We start from the raw sequence: 20331 nt of genomic DNA, 5'->3' as shown, positions 1-20331 counted from the left end.
GACGCTTTTCAGGACTGGTGACGTCATGCCCTTCAAAATAAGCTTCCAGGCGTATCTTGCACGGGCTCCAACTGCCCACTGTGTCCTCAAAGGCTGGTGGACACAACGGCGTCCTATCGCTCTGCCTTTATATAAAGAGGCGTGCCTCGAAGAAATCCCGTCCTCGTCGGCACAGAAGTAAAGCGGGCATGTAAGCTGGGTGCCATAGAGCGACGCTTGTTGGTGGTAAGTGCCTGTATGAACTGAGAAGATGGAAGTGCACGAGTCCGTCGACTGGCACTAACTGAATCGCTATCCCTGCCGCGTGCGATGTAAATAATAAAGTTGAAGAAAAGTTAAAAAAGGTTGAAAGGTTATTTATCTATTTATTTCGAAGCCACACCGCCCGCCGAAGCAACAGCGACAGCTTTCTAAAAGCCAGAGAGGAAACTTTACTTAACTGAACTCTATAATGGGCCCCTTATTGCAAAAGCCCAGCGCTGGCTGGGATCCTCCGTGTACGGCGGACCAGCACAAGTTGCATGGTGGCCGGGCAAGGGGAGGGACAGGAGCCAGGTACCCCCGGAGTTTATTGGTTTTTGTTCCAGTATTTGATAGCCTCTTTTACGACTAAGAGCTGGCACGCTTGTGACGTGCACGCCCGTGCTTCATCTACCTCACAAGATTCGACCGCGATTTACTACGACGAGTCCTTCGCCTGTTTTCAGTATTGGCCAGTCTTCCCACTGCAGGTACGTGCTATTTATTTCCCTTTTGTGGACACGAACGACAACAACCACGTGCACGTCCTATAGCAGCGCCACAGACGTAAGGCTAGAGCAAACCGCGCGAAGCCGACGAAGAAGCGGAGAGAGCGGCGGAGTCGTTCTGATCATGGCCACTTGCCGGGCGACGAGGCCAGCGACCCAGCAGCGTAACGGCGACCTCGGTGGGGCCATCCTAATCCTGCGGCAAGCGCCCGTGGTCCTGGGTGACGGGGAAGGGCCCCCCTCGGTCGGCCGCTGGGCCATGGCGGCCTGCGAGGAGTTCGTGCAGCGCATGTACCAAGCCCTGCTGGCCGCCGTGGCCCTGCTGCACACGCTGTGGTCCGTCTGCAGTGTGGAAGAACCCGCCCGTGCGCCCTCCTCGCCGGCGTCCCTAGTGGCGGCCCCCGACGCCCGGCGCAAGATAAATTCGCCCGCGCGGGCGACAGCAGCCAAGCAGGCGTCTCGCCTGAAGCTGGGTCCCGACGCAGGCAACGGTGAGATGTACAGCTGAGCAAAACTCTCGAGAGCGCGTGTTTGCTCCCACTTTTACGGAGCACCGATGTTGCACCTTTCAGACATAATGTATACAGTGTTGCATGGGCGGATGTAAAGGAGTGGGGACGGTGATCGAGGAATGCTCCGTGGGGAAACCACATCCTCTAGTGGAGAATTTTGTACGACGATTCTCATATTACTACGTTTCCCGTATTGCTAATATGGAAACGATATGGGACATAGTCCTTACGGATCATATGGACAGCGCATACGAACAAGTCGGAATTTGTATTTACCCGTATGACATGACGTCATACGCCACATATGAAGATCATTTATGAAGAGTAAAAGGAAAGAGGAACTGTGCGGATGACGTGCGGAGTGTGTACGGATTGCCGTATATTTTCCATATCATACTCATATATGGAACATTACAGAATGGTTGGCCTCCCTTTTTTTTTGAAGGAAGGAAGTTAGAAAGGCATGGTGCAAATTGCACCGCCACCCCCACGTCTTGTCCTTGAATCTTTCTCTGCGTGTCCATGTAATTGCTGTGCCATCAAGTCATCTGCCTGCTCTTCCAGCACCTAAGCTATCAGGTGCTAATGTTCAACCGGAATGCACAAAGTAGGTCTGAAGCTGGCTTAGTCCTTCAGTTCAAGCTGGTTCAAGGGAGGAAAAAAGCCTGTGATTTTTCATTACTGTTGCTCAGAATCGAGCAAGTGCAGCCAGGAGCAAAAGAATAAATATCACTGAATTCCTGCTACGCAACCTGCATTCGTAAAAGCATTGTGTCAATTGCCACAAGAGCGCAGCCGTTCAATCAACGCAAAGGGTTGAGTGCGTGTCTACGAGCGAATTATTCCTTCTCGCAGCTTCTGAAGCGCATATTGAATTTTAGATTTTTCCATGCCCTCTCCGACAACTCTGCTATAGGCAAGGACCTCTCGGTTGCAGGTCGCCAGACATCAAAACTAATGCCTTTAATCTTTATATTCTTGCTATGGAATACCGATGACGGCTATTACCAGCAGCTTTGAAAGATAACTCACTTGAACAAAGGACTTTGAGGGAGACATGAGCGCGCATATAATTGAAGCTCGACAATCGCCCGGTGCAATTTTGTGCCTCTCTTAATTGTATGCGTGTCCATATGTTTAGAATTTTATAATTGTGAATGGTGGATTTGGCACAGCCATCCCTGGCCACTAGTTGATGATGCGCATTCGTAGACGTATACCGGTTTACCGGACGCCGGCTGTGCACGCGCAGTGGTCCCGCCTGACGCCAACAACAGAGATATTTAGCATACAGGAGACGTACTATAGCGTAATCGTACACCGCTTTATGTACGGGAGCTGCTCATGCTCAATGGTAGGAACACTGCTCGGTTAGGAGCACTGCGCGTGCTCAACAGGCGTACGCAAAAACCGTATGCGTCCCCGCTAGTACGTATCCAGTATGCTAAATCTCCCTAGCGTCATTCTGCGCATGCGCAGGGGGGGTCCGGTAAACCGCTAGACGTCTCCACTAGTACGCCTCCGGTATGCTAAAAGCGTCTAAAGCTCCTCGGCTTCCACGCATAGGACACGTCGGGAGTATAGTTCCTATGAGCGGATTAGATAAACGCGCAGCTCCTCCCTGCACTTTCAAACGTGCACGGTGGCCACTTCGACGTGCAACCTCAACCCATCGCAAGCTTTGATTCTCTACTCGCGAAACTGGTTTAGCTAGGACCCATGTCTGAAAACCTGGCAGTTGTAGTGGGTCTAAATTCGGATGTTAGCAGACTGTCAGGCCACCCCGTGGCATTCGTACGAACGAGTAAGCATTGCCTAACCCAATGGAGAACGTAGCTAGTTAGAAGCGCCCCGTTTTCATGGGGTGAGTGTGCGTTGGGGGGGGGGGGGGGGGGGGTATTGTAGCCCAGCTAATAATTCGTATGGTGCCTTCTACGAACTCGCTGTGCCAATTATTTTCTCGCCCTGTTTAAACTACTCTCGCGCTCTTGACCAGCTTCTCTTCGCCATCTCAAATCTCTGTGCTGGCTTCGTGTACTGTGGGCTGGAATATAGAAATTGGTAGTGGGCTGCACCATTTCCAGTCTTGCATATGCAAAGACCGTAAATATCCTTAGGAGCGTCAGATCTTTGCTGGTTTCATTGTTTCGCCCTCAAGTACCCTAGGAGAGGGCTACCGATAGCTCACCGTCCAGCTCTTAAGCTTCGTCGCAACGCCTTAACCTGTTAAATTCCGGGAGCTGGCCTCTGGTCACGGCCATATGGTGATTCATCATCATCAGCCTGACTGCACCCACTGCAGGGCAAAGGCCTCTCCCATGTCTCTCCAATTAACCTTGTCCTTTGCCAGCTGCACCCACCCTATGCCTGCAAATTTCTTAATCTCATCCGCCCACCTAACCTTCTGCTGCCCCCTGCTACGCTTAATTTCTCTTGGAATCCACTCCGTTACCCTTAAGGACCAGCAGTTATCTTGCCTTCGCATTACTTGCCCTGATTCGATGTTTCGTAATTGCTAGTATTAAACGACTCTGGCCGTAACTGCATGCTCCACTCGACTGCTGTTTAACACGTAACGTTCTTCCGCGCAGCCCGAATGCGCACCTCCGAGACGCAACGGACAACGACGACGACAGCGGCAGCATCCCAGAGGCACGGCAGCCCGGCGAAGCGCGTAGCGCCTCCCGTTAATGCGCTCGGACAGAGCCGCTCCGGAGACAGGACTGTGTGGCCTTCGCGGTGCAAGCTCACTTCGTCCAGGCTGTCCACCCCCAAGGCGAGCGCCTCGGCCCCGGCGCCGACGTCGCCGCGAAATTCCTGTCCGACCCCGCTGTCGAGTTCCAGCGCCGCTCTGACGACGGCGGCCCCCGCAGACTGCAAGAAGGACGCCGATGCCTCCGACGTGGTCCAGCTGCGGCAGCAGGCGCTGGAACTGTTCAACGCCGTCGTCGTCGTGCTATCGCTGCTCGCCAACCTGACCTTGACGCTTGCGTCGTGCTTGACGAAGCTGTGTTGCGCACGCTTCCTCAGTCTGGTCTCGAGACAAGAGGTGGAAGCAGCACCGTAGGCCTTATTCCCGCTCCTGGTTTGGTAAATTGACTCCGCTGCTTCGCAATTGACTTGGAGCGTTCATTAAATTACTGCTACCAGTTCAAGTTGTGCGGTTCATCTGCGATGTGATAGCAGTCATCTTTTTAGGGGGTGTAAAGTGGGTAAACTCGATGAACAGAGCGAGTAGTAGTGAAATCAGCAAAGACTGTTTACGATAATTCGAGAAGTACTGCTGGAAAGTGAGGTCGTGGTTATAAAAAATATGCACAAAATGATGACTCATGCGCACTGTGTGGTAAATTTTATATAAGCATATTTTGTTAGTAAATCGTGAGTATCCATCGAGATATTGATGTAGAATTTATGAGATAGTAGTTGCATGATGCAAGATAACAGCCGACAAATAGACGCCACACAGGGAACACGTGTACACGAGGCTGACCCGTGTACGTCTTGTTCTCTCAGATAGCGATGCAGCAAGATCAGCATACCTGAGGCATACCCTTCTAACAAGTGGCGCCGACCCATTGTCGTGACGTGGTGGTCAATCGTATTGCATCTGCATACCAGCTCCCTGGTCATGCCGCGTTAGCAGGTGCAAGGCGGCTGGCCACGACGTCGTTACAATAGGTCAACGTCTATGGTTGGAAAGCCTAATTTGAGGGCCATTCGCTGCTTCATTCTTCTGTTGTGCGCAGCTATAGTATAGGGTTCAAGGATAATGATGGTTACGTGTCCGTGGTAGGCGCCAGTAGTAGACGGTTGTTGTACTGGTGGTTTTAAACAGGGAAGTGACGTGATGGGCTTTTAGGAGTCAAAATCTGTATAGCCTAAAGGTTATGGGAATTTTTATTTGAATTCCAAAATGTTTCTTGTCAAGGTTAAGAAAAATCTTTTACAAAAACAACTGAGCCTGATTCGGCCCGTTTGAAAGGAGACTTATTACGTAACATTTGTCCACTTAGCCATACACTGAAAATCGTTTTTCAGCGTCACCGCAGTCTATGCGGACCTCCGACTGATTTTTGCCGATCAGGCAAGTACCTCATCATAGTTTGAACGAAACTGGCCGCCAAGAGTCAATTCTGTCAATTCTCAAGCGTTCGCATGAGAGGGAGAGAAACAGAAGAACGGAAAGGCAGCGAGGTTAACCAGGCGACGTCCAGTAGGCTACCCTACACGTGGGGAGGGGAGCACAGGCAAAAAAAAAAAAAAGAGCGGCAACGAAATGAGTTTTTCACTGTCCATTGACCACCATGGCAAGGGGACAGAGGGCGCACACTTGAAGCTTAAAGTTCGCATGGGCACCTTCTGAACACAGTAGCCTCAGAAGCGAAGACGCTTGTGGGCGAGACTATAGGCGAGCGGTACGGACAACACCAACAAAAAAAAAGATAGGTTCCACAACGTCTCAAGCGAATTAAGAATAGAAGTAATGCAGTATAAATAATAAGATGAAGTTGCAGATCAGCGCGGTATAACAAGAACATGTTTGGTATCATTTGGTAGCCACTGTGTTTATGATCACAATCTTTGCCTGGATCTCATAATCAAGTGGTTGGCCTTTCTTGGTTCTAGAGGGTTGATCCGCGCTATGTGGTTAAAAATGCGCATGCTGACACGTGCTGGCGTCACCATTGAGCTGTTATTCGGCAAAAGACTTGCCTTCGTAACTGCGCTGCCCAGTGAAAAGAAAAAGCTTCTAAAAGTTGAATCAGTGTGGGCACGTTACCGCGGTGATGTCGGGGGGCGGCGCCATTTCACCAGAGTATATGGTGAGGTATATGCCAAATCAGCGTGAACCTTATTGATATGAAGATCTCTTGGGAACATGTAAGGCGGATCTTGCATGAAAAGTAGCGGCGGAGTAAGTTATTCGAAGCGGGAACGACTTGAAGTACAGAGAGACGCACGGGTGCACTGCATTCTACTGAGAGATCGCGTAGGTGACGTGCTCGTACTGCGGGCTCCACTTACGCGTGGACCTGACCCGTTTACTCTGGCTCTCTGGTAGTGCACTGCATTTGAAACCAGCAGAATGGCCGTACAGTCCCTGCAACACACAGATTACCGAACCGCGCTGCTCACGGATACCGACACAGAGCTCCTATTTGCTGCATATGCATGGGAGCCAAAGCAGCCCAATCAGGGTGGTGTAGAGGTGTCGACTAAAGCCCTTTTGATCGGGTCCAGCAATAGGAAAATGGACAGTACAATTGACTCGGACCTCGAGTGTGTGTGACTAACGTCCTTTCCCTATTTCCCCCCGCAGTGGCCTTGTGCCTTCCTCTCAAAATAGAGGACTTTAAGTCAGTCAGTTGAATCGGTTACCAACAAGTGCTGTTGGGCTTCACAGCTCTTTAGGGTGTGAAACCTCTACCAACACATAATTTGGCTGCGGACGTTGGAACCCTGAGGTCTGAAGAAAAAAATAATAAGGAAGGGGAAATTTAGTAGCCAATGCTGTATAGCGAAAGTGTTGACTCTAATGTGAAATGTTTATTTAAATCAGGTTATTTACATTTCTCTTGCCAAGGTCTGTGAGCGCAAATATCAGCAGAAAGCACGCCCGTTTACATTGATTTACGGTGAGCCGTGACCCGCGTTCTCGTTCCGACGAACGGCGACAAACACAAGCGAAACTGAGGCTACTTGTCGCCTCCTACTGCCACAGCAGACATATCACGAAGAAACTGAATGATGTCGATCAGGAAGCACAAGAAACTGATTTTTTTTTTTTTTTGAAGCGAGATTTATTGCCTCAGGGCATCAATGATGGACGAAGGTGTGATGGAAGATATAGTAATGATTAAATTAATAGAAAAAGGCTAGCTGATTTGATGAAGTCCAGTAGAGAGCGATGGTACGGTCCCTGCGTCCAGGCAATATATGAAGCAAGGTTTTTTTGGTGAAAAACCCGCTAGCTTCAGGTGCCGTATCCTTGTAGGCTTGACACAGTAAGTGATAAATGTCGACTTCAATGTCCTTCAGTATGTAAACGCGAAGAAATTGTTATTCTTGGTAGCAGTTGCGCACTCGCAGCGATCACGCCTATTTTACTAAGCATGGCCATTTGTCAAATCTCGCGCGCAGCAGTTGTAAATAACGTCAATCAATCTGTCGACCAATCACTGTCGACTTTAAATGCAGCTTGCATTGGCTAGCGTCTCGAACTTTGTCTGAAACGCACGCCGCACTTGCCTGGCACATGTTTGCTGTTTCGTTGTGCGATACTTGTTTCTTATGGGTGGAGCGTGTGCCCCGTACTCCTGAACTTCTTCAGTAACGTCCACTGCAGCAATGCCGTTCTTCATAAGGAAAGCTGGACCAGGGGGTCGATCCCAGCAGCGCTCGAAAGACCGCAAGGCAAGTTTGTTGGACGTGCCTTGAAACGCTGTTTGACGTTCTAGCACCTGATGTAAACTGCTCTGAGATCGCTTTATTTTTCTCCCTCTAGAAGCGGCCTGGAAGTTCAGCGAACTCTAACCATGCCGCGAAAAAAAGCAAAGGACCTTCGAAGGGCAAAATTAGGGACGAAGTTATATCGAGCGATTCTGAAGAGGAGTAAGTGTTGAATTTAGTTACGCCACGAGGCCCCGCGCTGTTGGCGAATTTCACTGTGTAGTGTAACGATGTGTCAATGGGTCCTTTCTTACCGTCCAACGGATATTAATTCTACAGAAACGATGTAGTCCTTGGTGGTCGTCACGTCTCCGAAGACGAAGAGGATTTCGAAACAGAGCAGGAGAAAAAGCTAAGGCTGGCAAAAAAGTACCTTGCAGAAATCGAGAAGCAAGGTAAACCGGCCTGCATTCTTGTCCACCACCTGTCAGTTTAAAATGGGACATTGTGGAACGCACTCATTCTCCACCTTCATTCTTACAGAGAAAGAAAAACTTGACGCTGAGGAAGTAGATCGAGCCGTGGTATCTCACCGTTTGCGCACTGATCTGGTGAGTTGAAACCTTCTCTTGCGAGATAAAGATTTCATTTTAGCAGCTCACCTCCCTCATGTCACTCCTTTGACTGTGAACTTTTGTTGGCTTGCAGTTAGAACAAAGTGGAAAGCTTCACAAGAGGATTGCCCAAAATGTAAGCAAAAATATATTCTGATCTGCCACGCTGTTTAAATCCTGCTTGTTGGGTTGGGGAGTCTCTTAATTACCGTAGACGGAAGCCTCATTTGCTTACCTTATGTTTTTGCCTATTTCTTGCCTTCAGGTGAAAGGTGTTGACCATGAACATACTTTGAGACTCAAAGGACACAAAATGTCGCCAACCTGTGTGACAATCTCACATGATGGCCAGTATATCTTCAGTGGTTCCAAAGACTGCAGCATAATAAAATGTAAGGATGTCATGGAATTTCTCAGTGATTGCTCTATACAGCTGCTTTCCTCTATTCAGGGTGTGCTAAGACAGGAAAAAAACTCTGCACTGCACATGGTGCCAAGAAAGGCCAAGACCCCAACTCTGCACATGGAGGCCATGTCCTGGCGATCGCCATCTCTTCTGATGGCAACTTCCTGGTTAGTTATGTTTGTTCAGGCGTTTGCCAAAACATCACAATTGAGGTGTGCATTGCAGTGGAGAAACAAATACGGTGTTAGCTGACAACTAAACAGTTATTTTGCATGTGGCAAACACGAGATAAGGGACAGGAAATGCAATGGAAAGAGTAGTGCACAAAAGACAAGTAAATAAACCAGAAGCAAAGGGCTGGTAAAAAAAATACGGAGGAAGAGCATACCCCGTATAGGCGGTAATTGGAATTACGCCAGTTGTTACTTATGTAAGACACCATGAGGAGTAAGTGCAGATTTAAAGGGAGAGCCATCACCCTCCACCCAAAATAAGAAGTTTTTCATAGAAAAACCATGCGAAACCTTATTTTTTCGAGTTCAAGAAATACGTAATTCAAGTGAGACCACCCCCTCCAAGAGGGCCCGTAAATCTGACCCTGCTAAGGATGAATTGCAAACAGTGGGTATACTAAGCGAAAAGCCATATGGTAGAGAAAAAAGGAGCTAGAGTGCAAAGTGGCCAGTAATATCAAGTAAGCGATGGAGTTTAAAAACTGATAGAAACATAGAGCTGCGAGGCGGGGGATGGTGCGCCAGGAGAGGTTTTACACAACATGAAAATTGCATTTCACTGTTCTTGTCCAATTTTCTGTGTATAATTGCACTGGTGCTTTCACTTATCTTTACAGATATTTCCACCAATCATTTTATTTTATTCTTTGTTGATGGGTGCAGTCACCTTTTGCTCTTACAATTGAGCGTCACCCAGCACATGTTGTTTCAGCCAGTGTGTAGGTAACCTGCATAACTGCCTTTTATTTATGTAAAAATACTGCCGTCTCAATTGTGAGACACAACAGGAGTGGATATAGTTTTCAATACAAACTAAATAACATATAAATTACTACAAAGTAATAATACAGATCAATAGCTCATATGGCCAGGCAACTGCACAACTATCTCTTCTATTGGTACTTAGTGAAGCGAAGCAAACCATCCAACCCTTTAACACAACCAAAAGCTGGAATGAGAAAACCTTTCTGTTAACATCATCACATTATGGTACCAAATTCATCGAGCAACACACTTAGCCCCTTCCTATACTGAATGCATTTGTGGTCCAGTACAGCTGGTCTTCACGTGCCTAATTCAGTTTTCACATGCTGCCTGTACGGGCAGCTACTTGTACACTTCATCTAGTTTTCTATACCACATGCACTGTTGAGAGTGAGTGGAGTGAAGGAGGCTTACATGAACTGAGTGCACATGCTATTTCGTATTTCTGCATGGAGCAATGTCAGTAACTGGTGTCATTCGTGTTTTGATGCATGTGCGCAAGGCAAGACGTTGTATATGGATGTAACCAGGTTTATTGAGAGTGCTGGAGTAGTACGCTGCAGAATTAGTACAACCATTCGTTTGGGGGTCAGACTTCATGTATTTGTTGCTTGCGTGTCTGTGCAGGTGTGTTTAAAGGCGAGCATTATTTTTAAGGCAAAAACTGCGCCATGACAAGGGACGAGGAAGACAGGACTGGCACTGACTATCAACAGAAGGTTTACTGGAGGACCACGCAAAATATAATTTTTCACAACCAGGAGCTCATGTGCCACACCACATGCGCTTTGTTGAGTTTTGTTTTGGTGTGGCACATGAGCTCCTGGTTGTGAAAAAATGAGCATATTTTGTGTGGTCCTATCCAGTAAACCTTTCAGTGCCAGTCCTGTCTTCCTTGTCCCTTGTCACAGCGCTGTTTTACGCCTTCAGAACAATGTACCAACTCTCCATCTTACTGCAAGCATTATTTGTTGAACCGAATTCCTGCTTTGAAAGTTCACTTCCTTTGCTCTGCAGAGTGCCGCTCAAACACTCTATCTAGACATGCCTGCTCATATCTATGCTGGTGTCACTACACAAAAATAAGTAATAACGTGTAGTGCATGATCACAGTTTATTTCATTCCAACGTTTTTATGAGGGCATTGATTTGGAAAACTCACTTTTCTTTAATGAGGTGTTTGTGTCGTATTCACTGGTTAACTGTGTTCGCAGGCGAGTGGATGCCAGCTGAAAGTCATATTTATTTGGAACCCAGCCACAATGCAGCGAATCCACGTTTTCCAGGGTCACAGAGGGGCTGTTATGGTAGGTCCACTGCAAATGGCAGTGCATTCTACTTCTCATCAACTGTTACGTCCAGGGCCACAAACTTGGAGTGGGACAAACTGCCACAAACCTTTTACTCTTACATATAATTTTCACAAATGTAGGCAGTGCAGTTTCTTTTGAACTAACAAACTCCTTATGACTTATTTACTTTGTCTAGCTTCCGTGAGGCTTGAATGCATTCACTTTTGAGACCAGAAGTTTTGCCTCCACTCCTTACCTATTTGGTATTCATTCTGATGTGTCATTCTTAGGCCGTTAATTTCATTTTTGGCAGTCTGTTTGACACCTATGTAAGCAAGAAAGTTATCTTACCTTTTGTTGAATCATACATTCTTATGTAGGGATTTTTGTTAAAAAGTTGCTACTTGAGTTGCACATTTGTATGCTGCAATGATGAATGTGCATGTATGCATTGTTATCCCTGTATGTAGCACTTTCCTCCGTTCTAACTCACACTCAGTCTCTTGCATTCAGGAAAGATATTCTACTCCCCCCACCTCTGATTTCTAATACACACAAAACTTGTGGCGACCGAAAAAAAATCGAGTCTGAGTGTTCAGTACAGGAGCTTAGTTAGTTTCAGCACTCTGCACAGTTGTTCATGGAAGTCCATGAAAGCGATCATCTTAGGAAGTACTAAGAGTGAATGCGTACCTCTGATGTCAGTGTCACGAGCACAGCTTTATTGTCCCGTTACTCACTGCTGAAGTCAGTTTTTCAAGAATGCTCCTCGGCAGAAGTCGTGCAGACCAACTTTTTTAAAACATTCAGCCATTATTGCCGCAAAATCCAATTGGATGCCTTTCCAGTTGACTTGTCACATGCGCTGTTGTAGTGGAGGTGTTTCCAATTTTGCATCTTTATGAGCTTGAAAGATGAGTTACATAGTACACTCTTGCTGCAGATTTTTTTTAGCTAAATAATGTGCAAGCAAAATGGCAATTATTGTATATGTAGAATGTAGACCACATTGCTTCATGCTAAGCATACTAGAGGACCATTTGGCACTGAAATTGTTCAGCCGTCACGAGTGTAACAGGAAGTACGTTGAAAATCTTCGTGTAAAAAACGTACTCTGTTCATATCCATGTACTCCTCGTTGCTTGGGTGCTGGGTGAAGAGGCATATTGATGGATGCTGCAAGCAAGAGCAGTAGTAGATTTTGTTTTTGTATTCCTAGCTGAAAAAAGAGCAGTTTATTGTCCAAACTTGTGCTTGCCGAAGGAACTTAACAGTAACAATAAAGATAGGCACTGTAGCTCAACGTCAGTCAGATGCCTGTGGCACCTAGTACATCCTGTCTAGGTCAGCTGCTTTTCGAAAGATCTGGGGTTAATCCAGAAGCATCTATTTTGGGAATAACCTGCTGTATGGAACATCTGTTGTACCATAACCAAGACATGATAAGTACATCTATGTAAAAATGTTTAAAAAAAACCTAAATCTGCTTAAAGTGTATGTAGTAAGCATCCCCATGTGTGGCCATGACGGTTTATTGTTATAGAAATTCTGCTCTGGAGTTTCTGTCCGAACTTTCAGGAGCAGGGATCCATGTGCGGCATTATTCATGGGTGCTTTAAGTGAAAGGGAGTGGCAACCAACAAAGCACCATGACAAGTTTTCGCCTGCTGTGCTTCATACTGGATGTACTTTTGGTGCAGAAAAGCAGGGACAACAGAAAACGAAGGAGACGATACACAGCACTGTGTATCGTCTCCTTCATTTTCTGTTGTCCCTGTCTTTTTGCGTTAAGGCAAACTGTGCACCAGCTAGCCTGCAAGAATGTTCTCGCTTCATACTGAGTGCTGTCGATGCAGCACGCCATGCCATTTTACACCTGATGGTGTCATGTTGTTGGTTTTGAAAACTTGCAGTTCTAGCCAGACTTTAAGACACAGACTGTAAGGGAATTTTTGTACTGCCACAGATTTTATTGAAATTTTCAGGGTAAGTTCTTCGCAGTTTTCCGGTCATTTTTTCAAAATTTCACAGCCAGCGACATTGTTTTTCATTTTCTGTTTTCATTGTTCCATCTCATGGCTTCTATCGGGGCAGTTTTCATGGGCAATCTAGTGTACGTCATGTCACAGTTTGGTACGCTCATTGATATTGGCTCTGCGTTTGCTGGAGGACAAAACTTTGTGCTTGCTTTCACTCCAGACAAATAATGACCCAAGCTGTCGCTTAAATTTGCAGTTTACCCACTCAATGCACACATGATAAGTCTCGGGATACTATCTGTGACTTTGCAGGTTGGTATGTGTGGTGTCATAGTTTGTTTGAAACCTGGTTTCGGATTCCTGGTTTCTGCCATATTAAAATACTTCAGAGTATTCTTAAAAAGTTGTTGTTCCGGAGACAGGGGATTCTAAAGAATGTGATGCGATTATAAACTCAAAATGTTGAAAAATACCCTGGAGTTTCTCTTTAAAGCTGAAATTGAGATGCTGTTTTCCCATCCGTCATTCTTGATGGAAACAATCTTTATAAATTGAGGAAGCTTTGTAGCCACACAAACGTTATGTTCTGTCCCAATTTTCTTTAATGCCAAGAACTGAGAAGAAATTTTCTGTGGGAATAAAAATTTCCTAACTAAAGTCGCACTTTCCCTCTTTCTCATGGGTGCCTGTTTTGTGCAGGGTGTTGCATTTCGAACCGGAAGCCATCAGCTCTTCAGCTGCTCTGAGGACCGTTCTGTGAAAGTATGGAACCTGGACGAGATGGCCTACGTGGAGACGCTGTGAGTTGGGACTGCGCACATATTCTGTGCATTTGAAACGCTTGGCAAAGAAGCATGAAACTGGAGGATTTCTTTCTCAGAGCATCATAGTTGACACAAACTATTGCTTATGTCAGAGCAGTACGTTGTTCTAGCACATCACTGAAAACAGGGTGGTGTGTCAAGAAGAAAGAGTAAGGAACTGGCTGCCCAGTTTACTTGTTCAGGCATTTCTTGGTGCCCGTTTGTTCTGTACTGCTTCTGTTTGGCCTAGTTCTTGTGCTGTGTCAAGATGTTGCTTGGAATGTGTTTTCATTGTGTTGAGTGAACTGTCCTTTTGCATTGGAACCATGCAAAGAAAAAAAAGCTTTGGTATTTTGCCCTTGAGATGCTCGCAATTGTCCATTCTGTGCTTACTGATCACCTTGCATAAAGTGTTTCTGATGTATAACTTTTGCTTGAGAATAACGAATAGATGCTCTCTTTTGTTGGCATGGCCATGTTTTTGTGAGAACCTGTCATACCTACCTAGCATGCTGTTATTGTGTTTTGTGTGCTTTTGTTTTCGATATTGCTGTGAGTTTGACTTGACTGCTGTTCTCTCATTGTAGTTTTGGTCACCAAGATGCTGTAACAGCCATTGACAGCTATGCCCGCGAGCGTGCTGTCACTGCAGGTGGCCGGGACAACACAGTGCGCATCTGGAAGATCCCAGAGGAATCCCAACTTGTGTACCAGAGTCACAGGTGAGTGGTAGCCAACCTTTTCTTGTCTCAAATGCAGCTTCAATATCCCTTGAAAGTGTGTGCATCTAAAAGGTTTGGTTTCATTTGTGACGGTTCCATGAGTAGCTATTGACCCAGTAGTCTTGGTAGCGAGTGTCACATGAATAGTGTGTGTGGTGAATAATTATATTGTTGTTTATTACTGTTGAAGACAGCACAAAGTACCATATTTGCACAATTTTAAGTCGACCTATTTTTCAAAATTTGAAAATCTGAAGTGGGGAGGTCGACTTAAAATCGAAACCAAAGCATCACACCATAAATAAAGGTGAGACAAACGAAATACCAGGGATACAGCGTGGTTGCATTTTTGCTGCGGGGCTCCATCGCATCGCTCTTGGTGCTGGCTTTGAGCAGCTGCTATGTCAACGTTCAGAACCAGCTTCCCCACCCCATGTGAGGCGGCCGATGGTGGCTGTTGATAAGCAGCAAACGGGCACCAGCCCACTCCCCACATGTGGCCGCAGATTGCGTCTGCTGATAAGCGGCAGCAGCCTGATAACACATTCGCGTTTTACTCATAATAGCCGTTGTCCAAGTTTTTTTTTACTTTCAACCACGCTCTCGGCACTCAAGTGAGTGTCGATAGTTGATGGAAAGGCTGCTGTTACAATCGCGGTAGCACTGCCAGTCGGAACCGCAGCAGCACCTGGGAGTGTCAGTAGCCAACGGAAGAGCCAGCGCTGCTCACGCATAGTTTCTCTTCGGCTCTGGCGCATTTGACTACTGCCAGCCGCGTTTCACAAGTTTTTAATGTTGTGCTTCGTCATTCGCCATTTGTACTCCGGGTCCAATAAGCAACCGGTGCTCGTTCACGCCTACATTCAAGATGGCTGTCATTCTTCACACGATAGAAACAGACTGCGCACCGGGCCACAAGTTCGACGTTCGCAACGGGTGATACAGGTGTGGCAGCTGAAGCAAGGCAAAATTTTCAGCTGTTCCACGCAATGTCATGATGTGGCTGTTTACGAAGTGCGGGATTTCGCTACGTGACGATGTTAGAACGACGAGCTGTAGGACCGCAGCAGCGATCATGATGACAGCGCTAGTGAGGACGATGGCGCAAGTGTGGACGAGTAGTCCAGTGACTAATACGTTTTCGTTTTGGAATGTGCCCACGTGCGCTTCCGCGTGTGGCAGCCGATGGCGGCTGGTGATAAGCGGAGGCCGCAGGATAGTGCTATCGCATTCTATTATTAAAGTCCAAGTGTAAACGACCTCCAAGTATTTTTGTTTGAGAGCTACATTAGGGTAGCATATCGAGCCTTGAGCCTGGCGGCGCCACCACGCTGTCACATGGTTGGTCACGTGGTGCGGAGCAGCTGCCGATGGCGTGGCGCCGTGGCTGATCACGTGGTTCGTCACGCGACCAGCCATGTGGTGCGGAGCAGCTGCTGCTGCCGGGATCACGCCGCCGAAACCGAGCTGCCATGCGCCGTGTCAAGTGGGATGAAGATGAAGAAGGAACGCCCAGCGAAACGGAGCGGCGAAAGACTGACTTTGCAATTCAACTGAGCAAGTTCCCAGCGAAACGGATCGGCGAAAGACTGACTTTGCAATTCAGCTGAGCAAGTTCCACTCGGCCAGCTGTAGTTATTGCGTCACTCCAGATTTAACCAGAGCTAAACCACCTCTAATTTTTTTTTTTTTCTGAAATGTGGTGTTAGGGGGTTGACTTACATTCAGGTCGACTTACAGTCGTGTAAATACGGTATATTAGATGTTAGCGGGTGCCTGGGCAGGCATTGTTAGTGGTTGAGTGAGCTCACAAACATCAGATGAGATGCATAAGAGACCATCCTTCCTCTGAAATTAGCCCTTCTGGGGGCTTGCAGAAATTGCCAGGCCCTGTTTTTTTTTATGTTGACATCCATGACATTAAGTGATGCACTTTCACATTGATTGCCTGCATAGCTTTTACTTTTGATGTAGTCATGTTCTGAGCTATATTTAATATGATTTCTTCACAGACATTGTCTAGTAGATTCATACTCAACTTAAACCGTGCCGCCTTGATTTCTTATTAACTTCAGATGCCGAAATGCATTACTGTTATCACTGCAGTACAAAAGTATAAGGACTTGGGTACTGTATTGGATGCTGCTGGCAGAGTTCTGAAAGCATTTTCTAAAGCAAGTAGAATCAGCACACAGACAGGACATGGTCCAAAAAGATGAGGCCAGGCACAGTGCTCATTGTGTCGTGTTTGTGTGCTCTTTTTACATCCTTTGAAAAACATGTTTCACGCAACCGAAATGAGCACTATGGTGCAGGCAATTAGGAGCATATTTCAGATCAAGAAAAGTGTTTTTCATTGGGTATGTTAGCCTTAGCTGCACGGATCAAAAAGACAAAGTGGGAGTGGGAGTGGGTGTGGAAGAGGTGTGGGGGTGGGATTGGGCAACAAACTTATTTTTGTATTGTGTGTCTCTTCTCGTGCAGTGCTAAAAGGGTGATTGTGATCTTACGGCATGTAGAACTTGTACTAGTTCCGTATTTCTTACTTTGAATTTCTTTTCACAGCTGCTGTTTTGACTGTCCTTACACTGAAATTTTTGTTCCAGCTGCTCTATTGACTGTGTCAAGATGATCAACGAGCAGCACTTTGTCTCTGGGGGTGATGATGGGTGAGTAAGCCTTCTTGCATTGTCAGGCTGTTAAATACCGTTATTACTATGAATGCAGCACATTAATATGGCTACAAAAGAGAGGGGCCCAGGCCCAGGAAAATTTTTTTTTCTACTTTGAAGGTTTGAGGAAACTGCGTATTTTTCGTTTGTAGTTGTATGGTTGCTCTCAAGTGGAGGCTAGTGGTACTAATTATTTCCTTGTTTGCGTTGTATTCCACCTAGCGTGATTCCACTAAACCAGCGAGCTAACATTCCTCCTCAGTACAGGACTATTGGACTCAGATCTTTGTTGGTGGTCCCACTGCAAATGTTTTTCTAGGAGAAAAATGGCCAATCATTTCAATCTTAAAATGACTGAGGCTAGGTGATTCAAAGTAGAGAGAGTGACCTCCACAGTCAGCTCAAATCGGGCAGCTCCAAGCATGGCACCTGCTGCATGCATGGGCAGGTCACTAAGGGCAAGTTACACGAGTAAAGTGTATGAATTAAACAGGCACATTTGGAGAACGAAAGGACACAAGCACTCTGCTGTGCACTGTTGAACCTGCTACCAGCATCGGCTACTATTCAGTGGCCAAATTCAGAGGCTATTCTACTTGGGAAAATATTTGTGCAGTGCTTGTTGTATCACTTCCACGGTCTAGCATTGTGGCTATGTCAAGAGTGAAATTTTGACAACAGCCATGTTCACTAACAATGAGCACCCACGGCCAAGATGGCAGCTGTAAATTGACTCTGGGAACAGTCTTTGCATATAAAAACTGTTGCCAGGCTTGACAGCGCATATGTATCAGTATTGAGTCTGGGCAGTGCCTGCTTCAGAGCCAAGTTACATACAGCCACCTGAGATATTTCAAGTAAATAAAAGTTTAATTTGCTACAGCATATCCTGTAATGCAGTTCTTGATGATTTGGCCAGGTATTATGTCGAGTAGGTTGATGGTGCAGGAGTCAACAATAGTAATTTTGCATTCTAACCTCGTTGCACCTGTGCATGAGATAAGGCTTTGTGATTCTGCATTGCACACAGGTCTCTGAGCCTTTGGACTGCCCTGAAGAAGAAGCCAACCTGTGTGGTTCGTCAAGCACATGGTTCCCAAGATGGATCACCACTATGGCTCACCACAGTAGCTGCCGTGCACTGCACCGACTTGGTAGCTTCAGGTGGGACATGCCTCTTACTTGTGTTCAGGACTGGTAAATCCACAGAAAAATGAAAGCGGCCTTTAACCTTCATGTGAAAACAGGTTTGTTAAGCTGTGCATATTCTGTCTTCTTTCTTTTTAGGCTCTTGGAATGGAGAAATCAAGTTGTGGAGCTCTGGAGAGGAGTGCAAGAAACTAACAGAAGTTGCAAGCATTCCTGTGGTATGTGGGTTGTGCACTCTGGAGGCTGCAAATTAAGTTTGAAATGGCCAAAAAAACATGCCAGTAAATTGGTTCAGCAAAACGGAAGGGTGTTGTGACTGGCACAGACTAAACATGATGTAGTGTAGAAAGCAAGTGCTTTGCATACGAAGGCTCCCTCCTTCTTTTTGTAGTAGAACCCCGCTATAGTAAACTCTGATGTAGTAAAGTGAAACTGCAGTCCCATTTCACCTTCTATGCTTGACTTTACTTTATTTTTTAGTTTAAGGTAAGTTGTATTTAATAAAGACACTGTTATAGTAAAGAGCATCTGGCCATGGCAACAAACTTCCTGCAGTGTGATGACATTTCAGTATGCGCGCAGACTGACATCTCAAAGCCACAGACAGGTAACGGCGTAATTGCAAGACCAGCAGTTGGAGGCAAATGGTATCAACTTTTGACGAGGAAACAACGCTTTTTTTTTTTCTTTAGGTGGCTTAACCACCAGACTCTTGAGATGTGAGGAGAAGCCAGCTCTTCTAAGTCCAGATGGCTTTGAGGCAAAGTGCTGCGTGTACTGGGGAAAAAGAAATAATAGGTAAAGCTGGCTGTAAGCTTGAGAAGAGGGTGGTGCGGGCCACTACAGAAAAACAACAGAAGTGCAGTGAGGAGTAAGGAAAGGAAAAAAGGGGTGAACATCCACAGCACTGGGCAGTGAAGCACGAAGCAGCAGCAACAAGAAGCATAGGCAGTGCGGCACTGGATTGTATTGCTGCGCTCAATTCTGTTGAGTGCATTTCTTAACTATTGCCTATCAGATGACAACATTGCCATGGAAGACAACACAGTGTTAAAGCAAAGCTCTGGTTTTTTATAAACTCAACCCCTCATCCCAACCCTCGCTTATATTTATGGAAATGCGATACTTCTGCGAGGCTTAGGCAAATGTGATGGCTGAAAATAAATCATGGGCACATAATGGGAAGGTAAGAGCAGGGTGGAAAGTGTTTCGAAGTTTCTTTTCTAAATCAACACTATGTCATGCATCATGATTAGTAAATTAGAGCTTGTTTTAATGTCAATGAGAAGTTTATGCCATTGATATTCAGAGTAAATGACTAGTCACCTTTATAGTTCTGGCAGTGAATTAAAACTTTGTTGTCTGCTTTGCTTTTTTAGGATGGGTTTGTTAACTCCCTTGCCTTCAGCAACTCTGGAGATGTTCTGGTGGCAGCAGTGGGCCAGGAACACCGGTTGGGGCGGTGGTGGAACTTGAGGGAGGTGAAAAACTGCATTGTGGTTTTCCCCCTTGCCTTCAGTGATGTAAAATAAAAGGATGTACTACTTGGTTGCTTGTCGTCACTTCAATACCTGTAGCCCACTTTGCTTTACATCCAACCAAATTTAACTGGACACAGCATGGGCCTACCTTTACACATTATTCCATGAAGTCATTGTTTACTTGAGCAATCATAACATTTACAATGATCATTTTGCCTGACTGTGGTGCTGTTAATTTTTCTGGAGTGCCCTTTTGCTCTATTGGTCTAGAAAAGTCAGTATTTTTCTAGTGAAAATTTCAAATTTTAGTTCGTCACTTGCCTTCTTGCCTCCTCCTGCAGCTATGGCAGCATTATACAGTAGAACAACGCACTAAAATATTGGTAGCGATGCGTAGGACTGCTGTAAGGAGAAGCTTTATTATATTTGTCTGGTGCTTGATGTGACAGCTGTTTGATCTAGTATGTTGGATCATGCATTAATGTCTAACCTTTTGATATCCATCTCAACCTCTCATTGTAGCCATGAAAATGCCTTTTTTTTTTTTACTAATCGTACTTA

At 46.0% G+C, this 20331-nt stretch overlaps 2 protein-coding genes across 2 annotated transcripts; both read left to right on the top strand.

Annotated features, from left to right (window-relative positions):
• Positions 1-801: 801 nt before the first annotated feature.
• On the top strand, positions 802-4416 carry LOC144096968 (uncharacterized). Its single transcript, XM_077629775.1, has 2 exons — positions 802-1240; positions 3853-4416. The coding sequence occupies exons 1-2, from the start codon at positions 874-876 to the stop codon at positions 4326-4328; spliced, it is 843 nt and encodes a 280-aa protein (XP_077485901.1). The 5' UTR covers positions 802-873; the 3' UTR covers positions 4329-4416.
• A 3069-nt stretch (positions 4417-7485) lies between these two features.
• On the top strand, positions 7486-19837 carry U3-55K (U3 small nuclear riboprotein factor 55K). The gene is made up of 14 exons (XM_077631387.1): positions 7486-7678; positions 7770-7876; positions 7994-8109; positions 8198-8265; positions 8363-8404; positions 8534-8660; positions 8720-8841; positions 10887-10979; positions 13643-13743; positions 14334-14468; positions 17075-17137; positions 18171-18304; positions 18428-18507; positions 19669-19837. Exons 1-14 carry the CDS (start codon positions 7613-7615, stop codon positions 19819-19821), a joined length of 1407 nt encoding a protein of 468 aa, XP_077487513.1. The 5' UTR covers positions 7486-7612; the 3' UTR covers positions 19822-19837.
• Positions 19838-20331: the final 494 nt, after the last annotated feature.

The sequence above is a fragment of the Amblyomma americanum genome, chromosome 7 (assembly GCF_052857255.1).
Source record: "Amblyomma americanum isolate KBUSLIRL-KWMA chromosome 7, ASM5285725v1, whole genome shotgun sequence".
Taxonomy (NCBI): Eukaryota; Metazoa; Arthropoda; class Arachnida; order Ixodida; family Ixodidae; genus Amblyomma; species Amblyomma americanum.
The sequence above is the reverse complement of the archived record's forward strand: the minus strand, read 5'-3'. Positions and strand labels throughout refer to the sequence as shown.